The sequence below is a fragment of the Neofelis nebulosa genome, chromosome 2 (genome assembly GCF_028018385.1).
Source record: "Neofelis nebulosa isolate mNeoNeb1 chromosome 2, mNeoNeb1.pri, whole genome shotgun sequence".
Taxonomy (NCBI): Eukaryota; Metazoa; Chordata; class Mammalia; order Carnivora; family Felidae; genus Neofelis; species Neofelis nebulosa.
This window is the reverse complement of record NC_080783.1, coordinates 68,123,991-68,144,952: the sequence shown is the minus strand read 5'-3', so window position 1 is coordinate 68,144,952 and position 20,962 is coordinate 68,123,991. Positions and strand designations below refer to the sequence as shown.

Below are 20,962 nucleotides of genomic sequence, written 5' to 3'. Positions count from 1 at the left end.
TAGTTCTGTTAAAAAAGAAAAATATGCATGCAAAAAAAATATCATGTTGCCAGGTAAATTTGTATACTTTCTACGTTTATTTATGTATGAGGGGTGGGGAAGGGCAGAGGGGCAGAGGGAGAGGGAGAGAGAGAGAGAATTCCAAGCAGCCTCCAAACTGTCAACACAGAGCCTGATACGGGGCTTGAACTCTCAAACTGTGAGATCATGACCTGAGATGAAACCAAGAGCTGGACGCTTAATCGACTGAGCCATGCAGCCACTCCTGTATACACACAACTTTTATTTACTTTTTAAAAAAATTTTTATATGAAATTTATTGTCAAATTGGTTTCCATACAACACCCAGTACTCATCCCAGTGGGGGCCCTCCTCAATGCCCATCACCCACTTTCCCCTCCTTCTCACCCCCCATCAACCCTACGCATCAGCACTCCTGTATCCCTTGGGTAAATTCCTAGCAGTGCTATTCCCGGGTCATAGGGTAGATCTATTTTTAATTTTTTGAGGAACCTCCACACTGTTTTCCAGAGTGGCTGCACCAGTTTGCATTTCCACCAACAGAACAACTTTTAAAAATATATTAGGGGACTGGATGGCTCAGTCAGGTAAGCACCTGACTCTTTATTTCAAGTCAGGTCATGATCTTGTGGTTCGCAGGTTTGAGTCCTATGTCAGGCTCTGAGCTAATAGTGCAGAGCCTGCTTGGGATTCTCTCTCTCCCTCTCTCTCGCCTGCCCTCCCACTGTCTCTCTCAAAATAAATAAATAAACTTAAAAAAAATACCTTCATATTTTTACACCCTACCTAATTGCATGATTTTTTGGTCATGGTAGTAATATTTTCTATTATGTTGCAAGGTTCTTATATTAAATAGCTAATTTTTAAATGGAATTCATTTTTATTCTTCCTAAAAAATGCAACTGATTATCAGAATATTTATTGTCTATACAAGTGACTTCTCAAAGACTAATAATTATTAGCTTTTGTGAGTAAAAACACATTTGATTAAAAATCATTGAAAAGGCGCGTTTCTGCCTAGGTTCTTATTACTTCACAAGTATTTTTAACGTCTACATGAAAAGTACTATCGTCAACACTGCTATGAGCACAAAAGAATGTAAGAAATGTTCCCTGGCACCAGGAAATGAATGTAAATGTATTTCTTTCTCTCTTATTGTAGCTCATTATCCAGTGAGTATAGGTATAGTCCAGTTACACAATAGAAATATTTTCCAAAACAAAGTAAATCAACATAAAAATATATTGTAAATTCAGTTCCCTATAACAAACCCTAACTAATTGGTTTTAGAACTCCAAATGTCTATTTTTCACATTTTTGGTGGGTCGCACCTACTTCACTGCTTTTTAATTCTGAATCTCTCATCAGAATCTCACAATTATTACCAATGACAGGGCTTGAAACCTAGAATCACTGCTGAACTCAGTAGCTAATCCATCCTCATACTAATAATGACACTAACCAAATGTCAATGACTGGTTAGGCCATTTTACAATGACAGCCAGTAGAAGTTAAAGGTAGATTTTGTACTATCCTGTCCTCTCCCTACTCAAAACCGATACCAACATCTACAACACAAGTCATTTGACAAAAGGATGACTGAAACAAATATACAGGGTAGGTGAAAAAGAGGGAAACAAATATTAAAACTCCTTTAAGGATAATAGAAATTATTTTAAAAGTCCCCTATATAATTCAATTAAAAAATAGTATGGGGGGGGGACCCACCCAGAGTTGACCAAGATTATTGCAAATCAAATGCAAACAGAAAAATATTATTACAGAAATATACCTGTGACCCTAGCACTAACTTGATGCCAAAATCTTAGCAAAAATGATTTGATGATCATTTTTAAAACAAGGAAGCAGCATGATTTCTCAGTAAAAACTCTACTGACCATCATAGTGTATGCTGTGAGAAACTAAATCAAGAGGAAAAGGAAGGGGAAATTATGTACTTTTAGAACTTCTCAGTATTCTATCTCAGGATGGTACTGACCACGGGGAAAAAGACTTATTCAAATTAACCAACACATGATGTGCCTGGGTGGCTCAGTTAGTTAAGCGTCTGACTTCAGCTCAGGTCATGATCTCGCAGTCCATGATTCTGAGCCCCGAGTCAGGCTCTGTGCTGACAGCTCAGAGCCTGCTTCGGATTCTGTGTCTCCCGGTCTTCTCCCTGCCCCTCCCCCACTCGTGCTCTGTCTCTGTCTCTCAAAAATGAATGTTAAAAAAAAAAAAAAATTAACCAACACATACCACATAGGTAAAACAATATATATCTACCCATCTATTTGTGATGCTGGGATAATCCACATTTTATCCAAATATGAATATATATACCATATGTTTTCTAAAAATCTGCATCTAGTTTTATATATTAATATAACAGACCGGACTATGAGAATTCATCAGCCAACTCCTTCATATTTCCTTAAAATACCATTGTGCACTCCTTACATCATATTTGTGTAGTATCATTTTTCCGAAACTCAATGTTAAGTATAGATCTTCCTTAACTTGTGGTGGAGTTACATCCCAATAAACCCATCATAACTTGAAAATATCATTAAGTCAAATGCATTTAATACGTCTAAGCTACTGAATATCATAGCTTAACCTACACTACTTTAAATGTGCTCATAAAGCATTAGCCTACGGTTGGGCAAAATCATCTCTCACAGAGCCTTTTTTATAATAAAGTGTTGAATATGTCATGTAATTTATTAAACACTGTGCTGAAAGTAAATGGCAGAATGTTGCAGGTGGAGGGGTTGTTTACCCTCATGGGGCTGACTGGGAGCTGCAGCGGCTGAGGCCCACCCTCATGAGAGAGTGTCATGGAGCGTATTGCTAGCCTAGGAAAATACCGAACTTCAGAATTCAAAGTACAGTTTCCATTGGATGTGTACCACTTTTGCACCATCGTAAAGTCAAAAAAATCTTAAGTCAATGACTGTATGTATTTTAACAATATCTCAGTATTCCACTAGGTGCCATGAGGAATTTAAAGTATCGGATAGAATTTCTCTGGTTCAAAAGACTGTCCAATCTGGTTGAGGAGTCAAGACCAGAGAAACACATGGCTTGTAATCAAGTAACAAAGTAAGTAAAGTGGCAGGATTTGGACAGTAGTTGAATGGGTGAAGTTAGGTTGGAAAACCATATTTTTGCAAAGAATGAGCATAGCCCTAAAGATAAAACTAAGTGAAATATAATGAAGAGATGAAACTATCTTGATTGAGGGGGTACAGAATACTGGTAAGTATTATACAGAATTAGATGGTTTCAACCTTAAAAATCAGGCAGACAAGTTTCACCCAAGTAAAAGCCACTTGAGTATGAAGTAAAACAAGTTTGACTTAGGAGTTGGTATAAAGAAATAAGAGAAATAGATCACAAGTAAATGCATAGAGAACACATCTTTAAGATCCAAAATCTAGGTTAAACAACCTCTAAGATTTAACAACAAAAGTAGTTCACATAATGGTTAATAGCACATGTTAAAGTAATACTGTCTGAGTTCAAATCCAAGGTCCACCACTTACTAATTATGGGAACTCAAGTGAGTTATATAATATTATTGTGGCTCAATCATCCGTAAAGTGGGACTAAAAATAATAAGACCCATAAATAAGTTAATCCACAAGATTAAATGAGTTAATATAGATAAAGTGTTAAGAATGGCCCTTTGGCACATAGTAAGTGCTATGAAAATGTTGGCTATTAGTGTTTGTAGAACTCACCATTTTCCTGGTTTGAGCCCAATGACTTCAAGTTTCTTACATTGTCCACTACTCTCTCTTCATTGCTTGCATTATATACCATAATGCGTGGCCCTCTGCAAAATAGGATATTGTATTTCATATATTGATACTATTTAAACACACACACACACACACACACCCCAGATGAGAAAACAGGCAATAATTTCCAAAGACAGATGGACTGAAATAATCATCTTTTTTTCCCCTGCCAAATACCGGAAATTTAATAGCAAAGAAAAAAATCCAACTGAGAGGAAATGCTGCTATGAACCATTAGCTTTCATAGAGAGGTCCTATTACAAAGAAGGATCTAAGAAGCTTGGTAAAAATGAACACTTTTCTAAAAACAGTGTCTTGTTGTTATTATTGACTGTTTGTCTTTTAAAGAAAAAGAAAACTAAATTAATCATTTTCGTCTTGCATCTGCCCAGGCCAAGTTCTGGCAAATCAGGATGTGGACTGACCTCACTGGGATTTTTTAGTCATAGAAGGGTTTAATTTGGAGACAATCCCATGCAAATTATGGTAAAACTTTGATAAAGATGGTTTATTTTGCCTACTTGATTCCATCTTTATTCATGATGTGGCATTTCTAATACAATACAAGTGTACTGTAGTATAGATTTCAATTCCTAGGATCAAGTGGCAAGTGCACTATCTTCATCATGAAGTTGACTGTGAAAATATTAGTAACTTAACATCACACTCTAATATGCAGAATTGTTTTACATATCAGTGAAAATCTTGGAGGAGCATTCACTGAAAATTAAAAAGTGACAGGGAGAGAGAGGGAGGGAGACGCGGAATCCGAAGCAGGCTCCTGGCTCCAAGCTGTCAGCAGAGAGCCTGACATGGGGCTTGAACTCATAAACCAAGAGATCATGATCTGAGCCGAAGTTGGATGCTTAACTGACTGAGCCACCCAAGCGCCCCAAAAGCTTACTTATTTTTGAAAAAAAGTTTAAGCAGGGGAGAGGCAGAGAGAGAGGGAGAGAGAGAATCCCAAGCAGGTGCCACGCTGCCAGCACAAGGCTTTATCCCATGAACCATGAGATCATGACTTGAGCTGAAATCAAGACTTGGTCGCTCAACCAACTGAGCCACCCAGGCACCTCAAATAGATACTTTATTAATAAATATTCTTATAATGGTGGTGAAATAGAGCCTAAACTAAAGGGACTACCATATTTGTATTTAAAATATCAGATCTATAATTCAGAGACTAGTATTAATTAAACAAACCATACACTTCTGGCACACAGACTACTACTTACTGTCCATCTGTGTTTCTAGCTTCTTGTTTTTCTTCTTTGGAGTTTTGTGCGGACTCTCCAGTAACACTGCCAAAGGCTGAGTTAGGATTGTTTTTCAGTGTATTTATTATATCAGTAGATCCAAAAGGAATATCTTGTGACTTCAGAGAAACATTTTCAGCCTCAACTTTAGGCACTTCACTCAGTTCTTCCTTTTCATCTATCTCTTCAAGGCTACGATCAGAGCTTATTCCAGCTACAAAGAAATGAAGATATAATCCTGAGTATTAATTTGCCTCATTCTTCCTACTCAATCCTAGCAAGAAAGGAGTTTTTAAAATCATAATTAGCTGGATGGACTCTTTTAAATGCTCATCCAAAACTAATAGTGAAATACTCTTCTAATGGTGAATAATCAAATTAACATATAATCAGATTATCTCAGACACATACAATTCTAAAAATAATATGCTATCGTTCTAGGTTTTATTCATAGTAGAAAAAAATAAATTATTTAAACTCAAACTTCAAGCTATATATCTGAAAGTTATCTATATATCTTTGGATTTAAATGATTGTTACATTTATGCAATAGGTCTAAATGTAAACGAAAAGAACATGAGATTTTTATATTGTCTACAAGTACACCAAAAAATTTGACTCAGTGGTTATCAGTGCTCACTACAATGGAGAGTTCTCTGAGTCCCTCTTAAAAATACTGATGTTCAGGGGTGCCTGGGTGGCTCAGTTGGTTAAGCGTCCGACTTCAACTCAGGTCATGATCTCGTGGTTTGTGAGTTTGAGCCCTGTGTCATGCTCTGTGCTGACAGCTCAGAGCCTGGAGTCTGTTTCAGATTCTGTGTCTTCCTCTGTCTCTGACCCTCCCCCATTCATGCTCTATCTCAAAAATAAATAAATGTTAAAAAAAATTTTTTTAAATACTGATGTTCACCCCCTCTTCCACGCCTGTTAAACCAGAATCTCTGATGGAGGGAACCAAAATCTTTAAGGTTCCTGAGGTGATTCTAATACAAAACCAGGGTTAAAAGCCACTGCCTTAGATGCTTGGTAAAATTTTTGAGAATACAAATGAGTATTATACAATGAAAATTATTCTCTCAGTTTGATTCTCAGAAGCAACTTCCTTTAACAGATTTTTCCTATATAGTATTGGAAAGTATAATGAACATACAAGCAGATATACATACTCATGTTTCCTTTTTTTGTTTTTCATCTAATATAAATGGAAGCATACTATACCTGATGTTTTTCACCTTCTGCTTCTCCAGTTAACTGTATCTGGAAAATTGTCCCATAACAATATGTGTGTGTGTGTGTGTGTGTGTGTGTGTGTGTGTGTGTGTTTCTTTTCAAAAGCTATGGCTAGTATCTCAGTGTATAAAAATGTGTTTTATCATTATTCCTTAAGCACCAACAACAAGTGGCCAACAGGCTAAAAGAGGAGACATCCTAACTGGTGCCCACACTAGCTGTGAAAGTTAATTTAATCTAAAGAACGAGGTTCTGGATCTTCACTTATTTAAATATAATTTAACACTTCCATTTACATAATAGCAGCTGAACAAACTTTAATTTTACCACAATAGAAGGGGGAGGAAAGGTGGCATAGCATTGGATTACAGAGATCAGCACAGCCACAAAATTTAATAAAACCTTCAACATGTTAGAAGAATATTTAGGGGCACCTGGGTGGCTCAGTCGGTTTAGCTGTCAACTTTGGCTCAGGTCATGATCTCGTGGTTTGTGAGTTCGAGTCCTGCATTGGGCTCTGTGCTGACAGCTCAGAGCCTGGAGCCTGCTTCGGATTCTGTGTCTCCCTCTCTCTCTGCCCCTCCCCTGCTCACGCTCTCTCTCAAAATAAATAAACATTAAAAAAAAACGTAAAAACAAAAAAGAATATTTAAAGTATTTAAAATGTATGTCTTTAATTTTATCTCTAGGAGTATCAACAAAAAATTTTGCTATTTATGCTGTTTAAAAAACTTTATTTTTAAAAGTTTATTTATTTGAGAGAGAAAGAGAAAGTGTGCACGAGCAGGGGAGGTACAGAAAGAGGGAGAGAGAGAGTCCCAAGCAGGCTCCACTCTGTCAGCACAGAGCCCGATGTGGGGCTCAAACTCATAAACTGTGAGATCATGACCCGAACTGAAATCAAGAGTTGGAGGCTTAACCGACTGACTCGCCCAGGTGCTCCAAATATGGAGACTTTTAATGACAGTTTGTTGTAAATTTAAAAAAAGATTACTCAACAGAAAAAAATATTAAGGAATTTAAGTGAATTTTTTAAAAATATATTTTGGCAAATCTTGTTTTATTATGATTTGTGAAGGAGTCATTATGATACCAATGCACAAATATTATGTATGTAAAACAGCATATCATATCTGTGTAGTAAGAGTGTATTTACATAATTTGAAAACTGTGTATTGAGAAAATGAAAGGCTGTTCTGATTTAGATGCAAATGTGTTTTATAAATGGCTCCTTGGCATATAATAAGTTCTTTTGCAAATTAGATTAACTGAGGTAACATTTAGCAAATTATTGATTGTTATCCCTATTTCTCTCTTGCCCATCAAAAGTTATTTCACACAATTTTTCCTTAAATATGGGGCCCCTTAAAGAGAAACGGGTCTCAGTCGAAGTATAAAGAATGAGTTACGTGTTTCAAAAGTCTTCTCAAATTATTTTTCTGAAATTTTATAACTTGCTAGAGTCATATGGGCTTGCTTAAATATATATGTTTTTTAATAGCTTGAAGAGTACTCCTATTCTTAAATGTCTTAGGAAAGGAAGTGATTCTTTTTAAAAAAATTCAAATTATCTGAAAGAACTTTCAGAGTTGGTTGGGTGACTAGCACAAATTTCCCCAAGCTTTGAAAAATAATAAATCAAGTTTTTTTTGTGTTAACAGAATTATATGAATCAGGCCACATTTTAGGACCACAATAGAAAAAGACTGGGTAAGGGGTGTGAACAATGAATAAATTCCACAAATATTGTAGCACAACTATTGTTTTGTAGCTTCGTAAGTTCTAATGGAAGAATACTCACTTTCAAAGAATACAGTGTTCAAAATCTTTGTGAAGTTTTAAGATCCAACAACTTCCAAAGGATAAATGTTAAAAAATTACAGAAGTCATCTTTTTAAAGTTTAATTATTGCATTTTTTACCTTTTCTTAGCTTTATATGATATGAATATTTTTCATCTTAAGTTTTTCATTCCCGCTAAAGAAAGCAAAACTGAAACAAAATATAAAATTCAAAACTTCTTTAAAATTCACAAAATGTAATATGTGTAAATGAAATTTAAATACTAAGCTTTCATAAGCTTTCATATTTTTGTTAAGTTTGTAGCATTTTACTTTTAAATTATTAAAGCTTATAGGGGCGCCTGGTGGCTCAGTCGGTTAAGCATCTGACTCTTGGTTTTGGCTCAGGTCATGATCTCATGGACTGTGGACTTGAGCCCCACGTCAGGCTCTGTGCTGACAGAGCCGAGCCCTGCTTGGGATTCTCTCTCTCTCTCCCTCTCTCTGCCCCTCCCCCACTGACACTGTCTCTGTCTCTCTCAAAATAAATAAATAAACCTAAAAAAAATTATTAAAGCTTATAACTTCACTGCGACTTTTGGGGTACTTTGCATATTTTTCCTGGAAATGACTGAAACGGCAAAATAAACAAATTATCTCTCTTTGCTAAAATAAAATCATATTACATCCATTCTGGTGAACTACTTTTTTAAAATTCATTCATTCATTCATTCATTCAGAAAACGCTCACTTTGTCAGACACTAATGCAGTTGCTGCCAGAATAGTTTTCTTTCTCTTATAGAAAATGAGATACAGTTTACCTTCAGTAAAATTCATGATTTTGGGGATCCATTTTGGAATGCTTCATTTTGATAATTAAAATGTTCTATAATGAATACAGGTATATAGTTGAGTGACCACCACCACAATCAAGACACAGATAGAACAAGTCCATCCATCTCCAAAATCCCCCATGCCCTTTGGTGATCATCCCTTTCCCCAACCCTAGACCCTGACAACTATTATCCCCTATAGTTTTGCCCTTGAAAGAATGTTATATAACTGAAATCATAGAGCATCTAGCCATTTAAGACTAACTTCCCCCTTTATCATTACATGCATTTTAGATTCAGCCATGTCATTGCATGTATTATCTATTCCTTTTAATGGGTAGGTGATATCACCAATGTTTGCACTGACCACAGTTTATCCAGTCCTCAGTTAAGGGACATTGGATTGTTCCTCATTTTTGGCAATTATGAATAAAAATCCTATAATAATTCACATGTATGTTTTTGTGAGCAGAAAGGTTTTCATTCTTCTGGGAAAATACCTAGGAGTGGGATTTCTGAGTTATATAGAAAACCAACGCTTAAATTTTATTTTTAGAAACCTGCCAAACTATTTTCCAAACTGGCCATACAATTTTTTATTACTATAAGCAGTAGGTGATAATATATTAATTTTAAATAATTTTAAATAAGGACTCATTCTGAGTTAATAAAAAACTGAATAAAATCATTTATGATGAAATTCAAATATTACCTGACTATAAATTTTTGCAATCTAATAACAAAATAATTCCAATAATTTACTTTAAAAATCCCAATCGAAAGCAATCCTACAGAAAATAAGCCAGGCCTAGATAACAAAAAAGTAGTTCAAGAAAGAAAAAAATACATATATACTTTTATATTCATACAGTTACACATTGGAAACAACAGAGTTTAAAGAGTTTTGCCAAAAAAGCAGAGAGCCAAATAGCAGAAAAGCTGAAATCCTCCAAAGCCACTTATTTTATTCATCTTACACCTTGCATTATTCATCTATACGGTCAGGGAAAACATCAAACTCTAAACCTGTAATGGAATTTCAAGTGAAAGAGGGAAACTACTATTTCTTTGAGGCATTTTTACACATGGGATGACCAAGTAACCAAATTTTTCTGTGATTACATCTTACTCTGCATCAAACAAAGCAGCAGGCAAGAAAGGCCTGGTCACCTACGTGTCAGAGATGCTACGGCCGCCTTGGGTGTTCCAGGGCACTCCGAGAGAGAGGCTTCATCCAGCGATCTGGGCACAGTGCACTGTTCGTGACTGGGGAGCCCAGGGCCAAGGGGGGCTTCTGCCAAAGAAGTAAAATCTGTGGAAATGGCACTTAGACAACAGAGTTAAGGCAAGCAGAGAACAAGAAGCATTTCGAAGAAATCAGATTTGTTAGCTCACAATTATCCACGCATTAATCAAGAAGAGGTAACTAGAAAAAAAAAAAAGGAAGAGAAAGAGAAATAGATATCAAGCAAAGTTTGAATAGCAGTCACATCTTTTTTCTAATACTTCTGAATCTTCTCATTTCACTTATATAGTTTGAAATTATTTAATACATTTCCTTTGTGGAACAAACAGTATCAATGATATTTTTCTGGGTAGGACTTAAGAAAAATCACGACTAGTTATATAATGATAATATTTTTAATCACAGAGGACAGGAGAATTCTTATATAAGATGTGTCAAAATCTCAAATTCCTAAAAATCAGCTAAGGATTAAAGATTTAGGAGCATTTGGTGCACCTGAGTTTTTGCAGTGTTTATGAATCTTAATAATAAAAATTAAGGCTATACTGAGTAATTTTCTTACCTATAAAATTATCCCCATGCTAAAGTAATAGCATAGTAATATTCTATTTTTGGCTAGACATTAGTCTCTCATATTCATTTGTATCTAACTTTAAGTCTAAAAATGAAGAAATGTTATCATATTTATTCTTATAATAGCTACTAAATAGCTATTATTGAAAACATTAGGAAACAGCATTCAATCAAATTATTTTATTTTTACTGGCATTTCATTTATTTGGGAAATCCAAAATCAGACCATACAACAGAAAATATTTCGTGATAACAAATTTTTACCACTAAATGAGGACACTTTGTATATCGAATTCATACCTAGAACAGTTGCGTAAAGAATGGTACTTTACGCTTTGGTGTAAGTTTTCTTCTGAACACACTAAAGTACGTTCCTAACTAAAACATGTCATTCGTCTTGGGAAGGACATCGACACCCTTGACACTGTACGGGGTAACCTGACATTGCATAAGGCAATCTCTTAAGGTACCATCACAGAACTGGAGTCTTGAGTTCTGCCAGTTTCGTACTCAACCCAGGGTGGAAAAGTTTTCATTTCATAATATAAAATTTGGGAAATAGAGTCAAAGCATCTGCATCTCTTTCACAGGCAGAGCATTATAACTAGATTCATTCCTCAACTGTCACGAAAGATCTTTGTCAGTACCACATGACTGTGGGGCAAAGGTGTCCTACCTGGGTTGGACGGCCCCTCGGGGCAGCTGGCTTCCACAGCACTGTCTGTAGGAACTGCACGTCCCGCCTGCAGGACTAGAGGACAGAAGCGGCACACCTTACAAATAATCACACTCACAAATGGAACAAGTCTTTAGTAGGTTAACTTCATTCTTTTTCTATACTTTAGGGAAAGAGAGCCCTGAGGCTTTGTTAGAAGCCATTTCACTATCCAGCTCTGATACAACTAAAACCTCCATGGATTCCCCTTCCTACAGGTAGTCAGCCCTGGGAGGAGAGTGTCCTTCTGAACAGATTCACAAGTGATCACTGCTCAATTTTAGGATCAGGGGGCTATACAATTTTTTTCATTTTATCCTGTCGTCTTGCAGCTTTTAAAAAGGTAGTTAAGTAAGAATAATCAGGGACTATCTAAGTATTATTAAAATTAATTAAAAGCCTAAGTTTAAGTATTATCATTTAATGAAAAGACCTGATTTATAACCTATATCACTTTCTTGTCTGTATTAAACAAGACACAACACACATGTAACGTTAATGGGAAAAGTAACGCTACCAGTCACATGATTATCTTCATCACTTAGAGGCAGGGGCATTTTGGAGGGTGGGGAAGGTGCTTTTCGCTTTGTCCTTTTCAAAGATGAGTTGCCAACAGATGTACCACTGAGCTGCAGCGAGCCGGTCCTCACTATGCCTGCTCCACAGGGATTCTGAAAAAAAAATGACCAGACACAATCTCTATTTAGAAATTAACAGCAAACTTCAGGAAGACACCGACCTTTACATCCAAGGCACCACATACCAATATGAAACAGGAGAGTCATTCATTCCAAAAACATTATAGAGTGTCTGCAATGTGCCAGGAGCAGAGCTATGAGATTGATATGTAAAGTAAAATAAAATATGGTCCTTCTCAAGAAACTTAGGCTGGGATGGGAGCATGGCATACAACCAATTATGAGCTAGTTAAAAACTAGCTTCCAAAGAAAAATATGAAGAAAATATTGGATGTAAAGTAAGAGCTGATAAAGGAAGGATATTTGTACATTAAAACAGCTGGCTTGATTAATGTTTTGTTTTGGCTTTAGTACTAATGTATTCATGACAAACATCTCAAAAATTTATATGTCTACCCAAGGCAAGGTCATTTGAGGTCACCGACTCTATACGCAGCTAATGGCTAACGCTCACATTCACAGCATGTGACTGTCAGCAGACCCTAAGACAGTCAGTCCTGCCTCAGCAGGCTGCCGGGTGCCTCCTGGCACACTGCCACGTCTTCTCACTCTTTCCAACTAACCTGCTTAAAGGGTTGTTCATAGTTTTTTGTCTCCAATTTCTCATCTCCCACTTGAACCCTTCCAACCAGATATTTCCCAACTTTCGATCCATTAAAGCTATTCCCATCAAAGTCATCAAGGACCTCCACCACGACTAAACTAGTGGTTAATTCTTAGAACTCAATTATTTGACCTGTTAGCAGCATTCAACAAAGTTGACCACCCTCTTAAAATCCTCTTTTTCTTAATTCCAGATTACTACGTTCCTACTCTGCATAGATCCCAACACCGTTTTCTTTTATGGTTCTTTTTCATCTCAGGCCTTGGATGTGTTTTCTTCAGTCTCTACATTCACTCTGTTGGTAATCTCCTCAATTTCCTTGGATTTATGTATCATTCATATGCCGATTAACTCCAAATTTACATCTCCCTCCTGGACCTCTATCTGATCTCCACTTAACGTCTAAGGCGATTTCCACCAAGTCATGTCTAAAACGGAGATGCTGATAATCCCTCCCTTCCACTCTCCTGTCAAAAATAATCCTGTTCTCACAGTCTCTGCTTCAATGCAGAGTAAGTCATTCCTCCATTTGTTCAGTCCAGTAACTTTGGAGTCATCCACATCCCTTCTCTCTCACACTCCACATTGCAACCACTCCACTGCAACCACACTGGCCTTCATGCTGCTCCTCAAGTGTGCCAGGAGTGTTCCTACCTCGGGCGGTTGTCCTGGCTGTTTCCTGTGCCTGCCATGCTCTTCTGATAATTTGATGTCTTGCTACGTCCTCATTTTCTTCAGGTCATTTCTCAAATGCCACCTTTTCAATGAGCTCCTCCCCCTATATTTATCCCTTTTCCCAGCTTGATCTTTATAATCAGCATTTAATAGCTCTCCAACATCCCACCTAGTTGGCTTATTCACCTTGTTTATTGCCTGCTTCCACTAGAGTTGTGTGTAAGAGGAGGGATTTTTTTTTTCTTCCTATTTTGCTCACTGCCATATCTGGAGAACAATGCCTGGCCCACAGAAGTCTCTCAATACCTATTTGTTGAGTGAATGAATGAATGAAATACTGTCATTTCCATTTGGAAACAAGAGCCTTTGGAGCATGTAAAGCCTGAGTCATTCCAATCTTTAGACTATACAAGTACACCTAACAGAAGGGAACGAGTGCATTAGATGTCTTTCATCTTTATGCCTTGTGACACACCAAGAAAAATGTAGCAAATTTTACTATTTTGTAATTTCATAATATGCCTGTCAGAGAAGAAAGGAAAAAGAGACGTTTGAGTCAGTTGTCATCACTGTCAGTTGTGCTAGGTACTAAAAAGGAGGGCAGGTCATCTCACAGGGACAGAGCACAGTTAGGTCTACAGTGGCAGGCACTTGAAGGAACACACCTCTGAGGTTAACACCTCTTAGCAAGGGAGTGGACAGGGTGGCACCTGGCTGACCTGACTGTAGTCAAACCATTAAACTTCCTCCATACCAGCAGTAGCCACCAACCTCCTCTCCCCTCCATACCCCGGTCCTTCCTCCAGAACTTTTCAGACCTCTCCACAATCCAGCAAGGAAAGAGTTAAAGCCTGCCACCCAAACCCAGATTAATCCAGTCAATAAAGCCAATTCTGATTAAGTCTCAGGGCCAACCCTCATCCCCTACCCCCTCCACAGTAGATGTGGGGTCAGATCCTCAAGTGCAATTTGGATTTTTGAAAGAATCGGGAGAAGGATCCTTGGCAATCAAGAGCTGAGAAAGAAATGGATTATACAATACAGATGGATGAGCAGGATTTAAATATCATTTTGAGTAGAATATAAAATTTTCTTCTTATTGATTGAAGATATATCTCTGTGTTCAGAAACTTTCATTTGCTATCTTATAATAAAATTAACAAATTGGGGGGGGGGGTCTTTTAGGAAAAAGGCCAAAAATTCTCCTAGAACAATGAAGCACTTCACTTTTCAAAATAATGCTGTAAAAATCAAAAGCAGTAGAGAATATGTTATTTTATTTCTTGGATGAATTTACTTATGTAAAGCCCTATTAAGGCATGCCTTCTTACTTTCACAGAGCGAGTTTACCAGCAAGAACACAGTAAGTGATCAATATGTAATTGCTGAGCGCACAGAGTTGGGGCAGCATTTGATTTTCCTCCTACTTCCATGCTGAAAACTTATTTCCCATGCTTTGACAGATTGCTTTCATGAGGTCTAGAATATAAACTCGTGTTCCCCTTCAGGCCAGATTCCCAATCACTGTCATTTATTGGTCTCTCTTATTACCTGATAAAAGCAGTCACGACTTGAATTAGTCATGAATTTCTCAGATAATAGTATCCATTTAGGAGTTAGAGTTCTTAAATTTTGCTCATAATAAAGTAGACAGTATGGAAATTAGAAAGGGAAGAATTTATATACACAAATTTATAGGAACCTGTCCATTACTCAAAGATAAAATAAAAATAGATGCATATATTTCATTTATGTCCCTAAAGGTCTAAAAATAAGGTAACTTGTTTTGTACAGGATATATTTCTATGGACCAAGAATTCAAAGTTGCCAAATATACAGATTTTAGTTTTACAAACACCAAAAAAAATTTGATAGTATTTATAAAGACAATTAAGGGAAAAGAAGAGCAAAGCCATGAATATTTTAAAAGAGCACATATTTTGTAATTTTACCCTATAGAACTTAACTCCCTTTACCCTATTTTGCAAGTGTAACATGAACATAAGAGAACATACATTTTTAGAGCTACAATTGGATCAAAGACTAAGAAGGAAGACATTAATAAAGACAGCATGATTGTCACTGAGTGGTACCAGGTAGACATACGTGACCTGTCATAACCAATTCTGTCATATAGATTCTTTACTATAGTTCTTTACTATAATTAATGCTTAAAACTTATTAAGTTTATGACATAAATATAAATTTAACAAATTATGTAGGATGGCCCAAAGGCAGGAGTTTTCAAGGAATAAGAATAGTGAGTTTAGATAATTAGCAACAGATTAATGACAGAAATATAAGTTTGTCCTGAGGTACAATAATATTAGCGTTAGTGTTCAAGGAAATAGCTTAACATATATTTCTTGTCTTTTAAGACAGAGAGGCAAGAGCTTCCCCCACCCCTTTTTTTAAGACTGTTAGAAAATAATTTCAATCATCTAAGAAGGAAGGGTAAGGTAATAAAAATCAAACTTGCAGTTATTTTGTGTTAAATAAAATATTACTAATAAGACCAAAATGTTCGAGAAACCTCGGGCCTTGAAAGGATGTTCTGTATTTATTGTAAACATCCTCTCTTGGCTAAAAGCATGCAAGAAAAGAAGGGGCATTTAAGTGAAAAGACCTAGGTGTTCCTAAAAACCAAGAAAAGTGGTGTGTACTGAGGGATGTGGGCAGAATATACGTAGCTGGCACATAAGAGTAGAGAGGCTCCTAACCCAGGAATGACTCCTGGTAGAAAGCAGGCTCACTAACCCATCACAGGGGCTTACATAAACACATCATTAATTCCCATATAAAATGCTAGGGAAACAAAAGCAAAAACAAACTACTAGGAGCCCATCAAGATAAAAAGCTTCTGCACAGCAAAGGAAACCATCAACAAAATTAAAAGGCAACCTTCGAAATGGGACAAGATATTTGCAAATGACATGTCTGATAAAGGGTTAGTAGCCAAAATCTATAAAGAACTTATAAATGTCAACACCCAAAAAATAGATAATCCAGGTAAGAAATGGGCAGAAGACATGAATAGACATTTTTCCAAAGAAGACATCCAGATGGCTAACAAACACTTGAAAAGATGGTCAATATCACTCACCATCAGGGAAATACAAATCAAAACTACAATGATATACCATCTTAGGCCTGTCAGAATGGCTAAAATTAACAACACACAGGTGTTGGCAAGGATATGGAGAAAGGGGAACCTTCTCACACTGTTGGTGGGAATGCAAACTGGTGCAGCCACTCTGGAAAACAGTATGGAGGTTCCTCAAAAAGTTAAAAATACAACTACCCTACAACCCAGCAGTTGCACTACTAAGTATTTACTCAAAGGATACCAAAATACTGATTCAAAGGGACACATGCACCCTGATGTTTACAGCAGCATTATCAACAATAGCCAAATTATGTGAAGAGCCCAAATGTCCATTGACCGACCAATAGATAAAGATGTGGTATATATATGTACACACACACACACGAATATTAATCAGCCATCAAAAAGAATGAAATCTTGCCATTTGCAACAATGTGGATGGAGCTAGAGTCTATTATGCTAAGTGAAATCAATCAGCAAAGGCAGATACCATATGATTTCACTCCTGTGTGCAATTTAAGAAACAAAACAGATGAACATAGGGGAAGAAAGACAGAGAGAGAGAGAGAGAGACAGAGAGGCAAACCATAAAAGAGACTCTCAAATAAGGAGAACTAAGGGTTGTTGGAGGGGAAGTGGGTGGGGGGATGGGTTAAATTGGCGATGAGCATTAAGGAGGGCACTTGTGATGAGCACTGGGTGTTATATGTTAAGTGATGAATCACTAAATTCTACTGCTGAAACTAGTATTACTCTATACGTTAACTACCCAGAATTTAAATAAAAACTTGAAACATTAAAAATAAATAAAAATAATAAAATGCTTTAAAAACAAAAAAAGAAGGAAAAAAGGCGAGGAAGGCCATCAGTGTCTAACCAGCAGTGTTCTTAAGCCCCAGTTTTCCTGTGACCTTCAGGAGTATGCGCCTAATAGTCTCCTATCTCTTCTACCCTTGCATTAATTAGGCTTGAGCTACCTGGTATTTTTAAGTGTGAGTTTGTGTCTAACTGGAGAGAGGCTTCCAGAGGGTTTGCAAGTTGGAAGGCAGCCTAGTGTGTTACGAAACAAATGAGCTTTGGAGACCATGTCAGGACTTCAACCGGGGAGCATGGCCATCTAGTGTCTCTGCAACCTTCAGTCTCCTCATCTATAAAGTGGGAAAAGTAACAGCACCTACACTTCAGAAGGGGCTGGATGCTTAAGTGAAGTGACATGTGTGAAAACTTAGGATAGTGCTTAGTATACAGTACCTGCTCCGTAAATATTAGCTAATATTACATGCAGCTTATCTATTTTAAAGTATGTGAATGTGATCTGTAAATAAAATAAGCAAACAATAGTTGTAATGTAGAGTTGGAGTGAAAAGCATGGATAAAAGGAGGTACTTATTCTAAGATTTTTGTATTTTGTCTGCAGTGTCCGTGGTGGTGAAGAGTCCTATTAGTCTGTCTGCATTATAATCAACCTTAAAACACCAAGAGCCCCAGCATTCAGGAACTTGGGGTTAGTCCACTGCGTAAGCCAAATCCATTGTGTTTAATTCGTTGTGTGTAAAAATTCCTCCTCTAAGTCACCTCAGGCAACTCTATCCTACCTTAAAGGAATTTAATAAAAGCTCCATACTTAACACCAACTTATTAATTATTGGTGATGGGTATTGTGAATATATATAATAATACATAAATTTGAATATTTCATAAATTTAATGTAAAGAATTAAAGTTGAAGAATTGTTTAGAATGGTCATTAGCTTTCAGCACCAAGATGCATTCTCTTTTGTCAAATTAGGACTGAAATTTTTTAAAAGAGGTTGAGATTAAACTATATTTAAATCCAAAGAGTTTACAAAACAAGAACACAGAGATGTTTCTACTTACTAGGGGAAAACGCTTTGGTTAATAATTAGAGATGTTCAATTATTTACTTTAGTTAGAGGCCCTAAGTCTGCTTGCCATTAGAGAAAACTACATCCCTGGCAGGAATGCACATCACTGAATTTTACAGCCTGTGAAAAGGAAAATACTGCACAGAGAAACAGAGCACACTAGCGAAAGTGGCAAGGTCAAGCTGAAAACTATGCCAGATACTTAATCCCTCAGAATTCACACCCAGATCAGGATTTACTGGTTCAAAATGCAACTAAATTTAGCTGAAGAAAATAGAATTGAAAGGCATTCAGTAGATTTACTGAGGACTAGCTCAGCATGAGTGATTAGATCACTTTCTAATCACAGGTGAATTTTAAGATGTGGATCATAGAAATCAATATGTTTTGTATAAAAGACTTAAAAGAAAGAGTACAAATAGAAAAATGAGACAAAATTTGAATCAAAGGATGGAAATACAGTGGCCCAACTTCCAGGACATTGTTAAATGTTTCTATTAGAAGCTGTTGGGTTTTTATTTGTTTATGATTTCCACATGTAGGGAGGGAAGGGTTAGAGGAGAAAACCTAAGCCATCCCTTGAAACTGTCTTAAAACTCTTATTTTCCTCCTTCTAAAGAGACAAATTCACATTATCCTTCTTCAACCTGGACATTCTCTACAAATGCTATGACATACAATTTGATTTACTATGAATTATATCTCAATGACTGAACTTCTACGTAACTAACTGAAGGTCAATCTTGAACTCTTAACTCTTGATGGAAGAACTTTTTCTAAAATAATTTTACAACTTAGATAATAGGTCAGTTTTCTTAAACTTCCAAACGCATAATTATAATATAATATATGTAATACAGAAGTATGAGGTATCAAAATGAATTTGCAAAATAAGCAAAGCTGTAAAGGGAAATTGTTTGTAATCACAATGAATTCAGTATTACTATTGATTTGATCATAAAATTAGCACAATCTCAAAAGATGCAAACAATGCATTCATTGATGGGGGGAAGAAAAGAAAAAGTACTGTAAATCCCAACAAATGTAAGTCATGTCATAGAAGTTTTGGCGTCCAACCTTTTACACATACCTTTATGCCTTTAAACACTGGCATACATTTTTTGACTTGTATTGGATGAAGGTATATATGCCAGTTTATTTCTTTCTTTATGAAGTTTTATTAAATGTGTTAGGTTTTTTTAAGTTTATTTATTTTTGAAAGAGAGAGAGTGGGCAGAGGAGGGGCAGAGAGAGAAAGTGAGTTAGAGAATCCCAAGCATGCTCCACACTCTTCAGTGCAGAGCCATGTGGGACTGGAACCCACGAATCATGATAGCACTGAAAGCCTTAGCCTGTTTAGGCTGTTTTCTTGGATTAAGAAAAATCCTATCAGCGAAGGGTATAAGAAATAGAGGTGATGTAGCAGGTACCTGACTACTGTATTTAGGGTAAGGAGAAATAGGGCAGCAGCGTCAGGGCCTAGAGCTCTTAAATCCACACCTTGTAAGCAGTCATCTATTCTGCCAATTTTTAGGGTGTTCCCATCAATTTGCTGAAATAAATTCGATGACAGCAAGTAATGAGATTAGAGCTGGATTCCACCTAGAGGTGTCTAAATACCATGACCACTTGTAACTTGTATCTTGTTTGGTTACTAGAATTACAATCCCTTGAGAGGATTCTGAGTGGCCAAACTTGCCAGTGGATTTCTCTCAAAATGGTCTAGATTTAAACTCAGCATTATTCAATGATAACATCTGTCTCTTCTGGTTAACAAACGCATTAACCTGAGCATATCTTCCTAAAACTGCGTCCTCTACCTCTTTTTATTGATGCCCAAAGCACTTGGGTCGACTTTGTATTATAGTCAGGAGTTCAGGGAGAAAGATGTCGGTTAATCAACGTTTTATTTTGTTATTGTACTTCAGGGTTTCAAAAATCCTCAGAGAAGAAATACTAGGACTAGGCATCGCTATATGGTTAACACTAATCAAACCAAAAATCCACATAACAAAGCACTTTCATCTGTTAAAGGCCAATTTTGAAAGACAACAAAAGAATAATTTGATTATACTGGAGTTGGAAGAGACTTTTGTAAATTTAGTCACAAAATCTTATTGTACAGAGGAAAAGCCCAAGCCACAAAGTCCAATGGCTTGTTCTTCAAGGTAGACGACAAAGACGACAATGAGAAAAATGACAACAAAGAAGAATATAAAAGACCTACTGGTAGATCCAAGACTATCTGTCAAAACAGACTGGGGCTTCTGCTGCCACAAAAGATTTCCTTTCTAGCCCTTCTCCAATGAGATCAGAACACACACACACACACACACACACACACACACACACACACACACATTTTACAACCTGGGTTATACCCTTGCAAGGTTTTTAAATTTCTCTCCCTGAGGCAACCTGTGCTTTCATTTCATCAACCCTATAATACTTTGAGATATCATATAACCAAACCTTATTAGCGGTAATCCCTTCCTAATGACATTTCTTAAATGCCCAAAGAGAAGGGCCTAA

The 20,962-nt window shown here is 36.6% G+C and overlaps 1 protein-coding gene across 14 annotated transcripts in view; it reads right to left on the bottom strand.

Moving 5' to 3' along the window:
* The window catches only part of COBLL1 (cordon-bleu WH2 repeat protein like 1), a 176,400-nt gene that overhangs the window by 12,563 nt on the left and 142,875 nt on the right, over positions 1 to 20,962 (bottom strand). For 10 of the 14 annotated variants that reach the window (XM_058715101.1, XM_058715091.1, XM_058715098.1 and 7 more), the window contains 5 exons: positions 11,980 to 12,133; positions 11,424 to 11,498; positions 10,103 to 10,240; positions 5,064 to 5,298; positions 3,769 to 3,863 (listed from right to left, as the gene is read on the bottom strand). In XM_058715101.1, coding sequence (XP_058571084.1) covers positions 3,769 to 3,863; positions 5,064 to 5,298; positions 10,103 to 10,240; positions 11,424 to 11,498; positions 11,980 to 12,133 — 697 coding nt within the window. The remainder of the gene's footprint in view (positions 1 to 3,768; positions 3,864 to 5,063; positions 5,299 to 10,102; positions 10,241 to 11,423; positions 11,499 to 11,979; positions 12,134 to 20,962) is intronic. The other 4 variants (XM_058715095.1, XM_058715097.1, XM_058715099.1 and 1 more) reach the window with 2 other exon arrangements.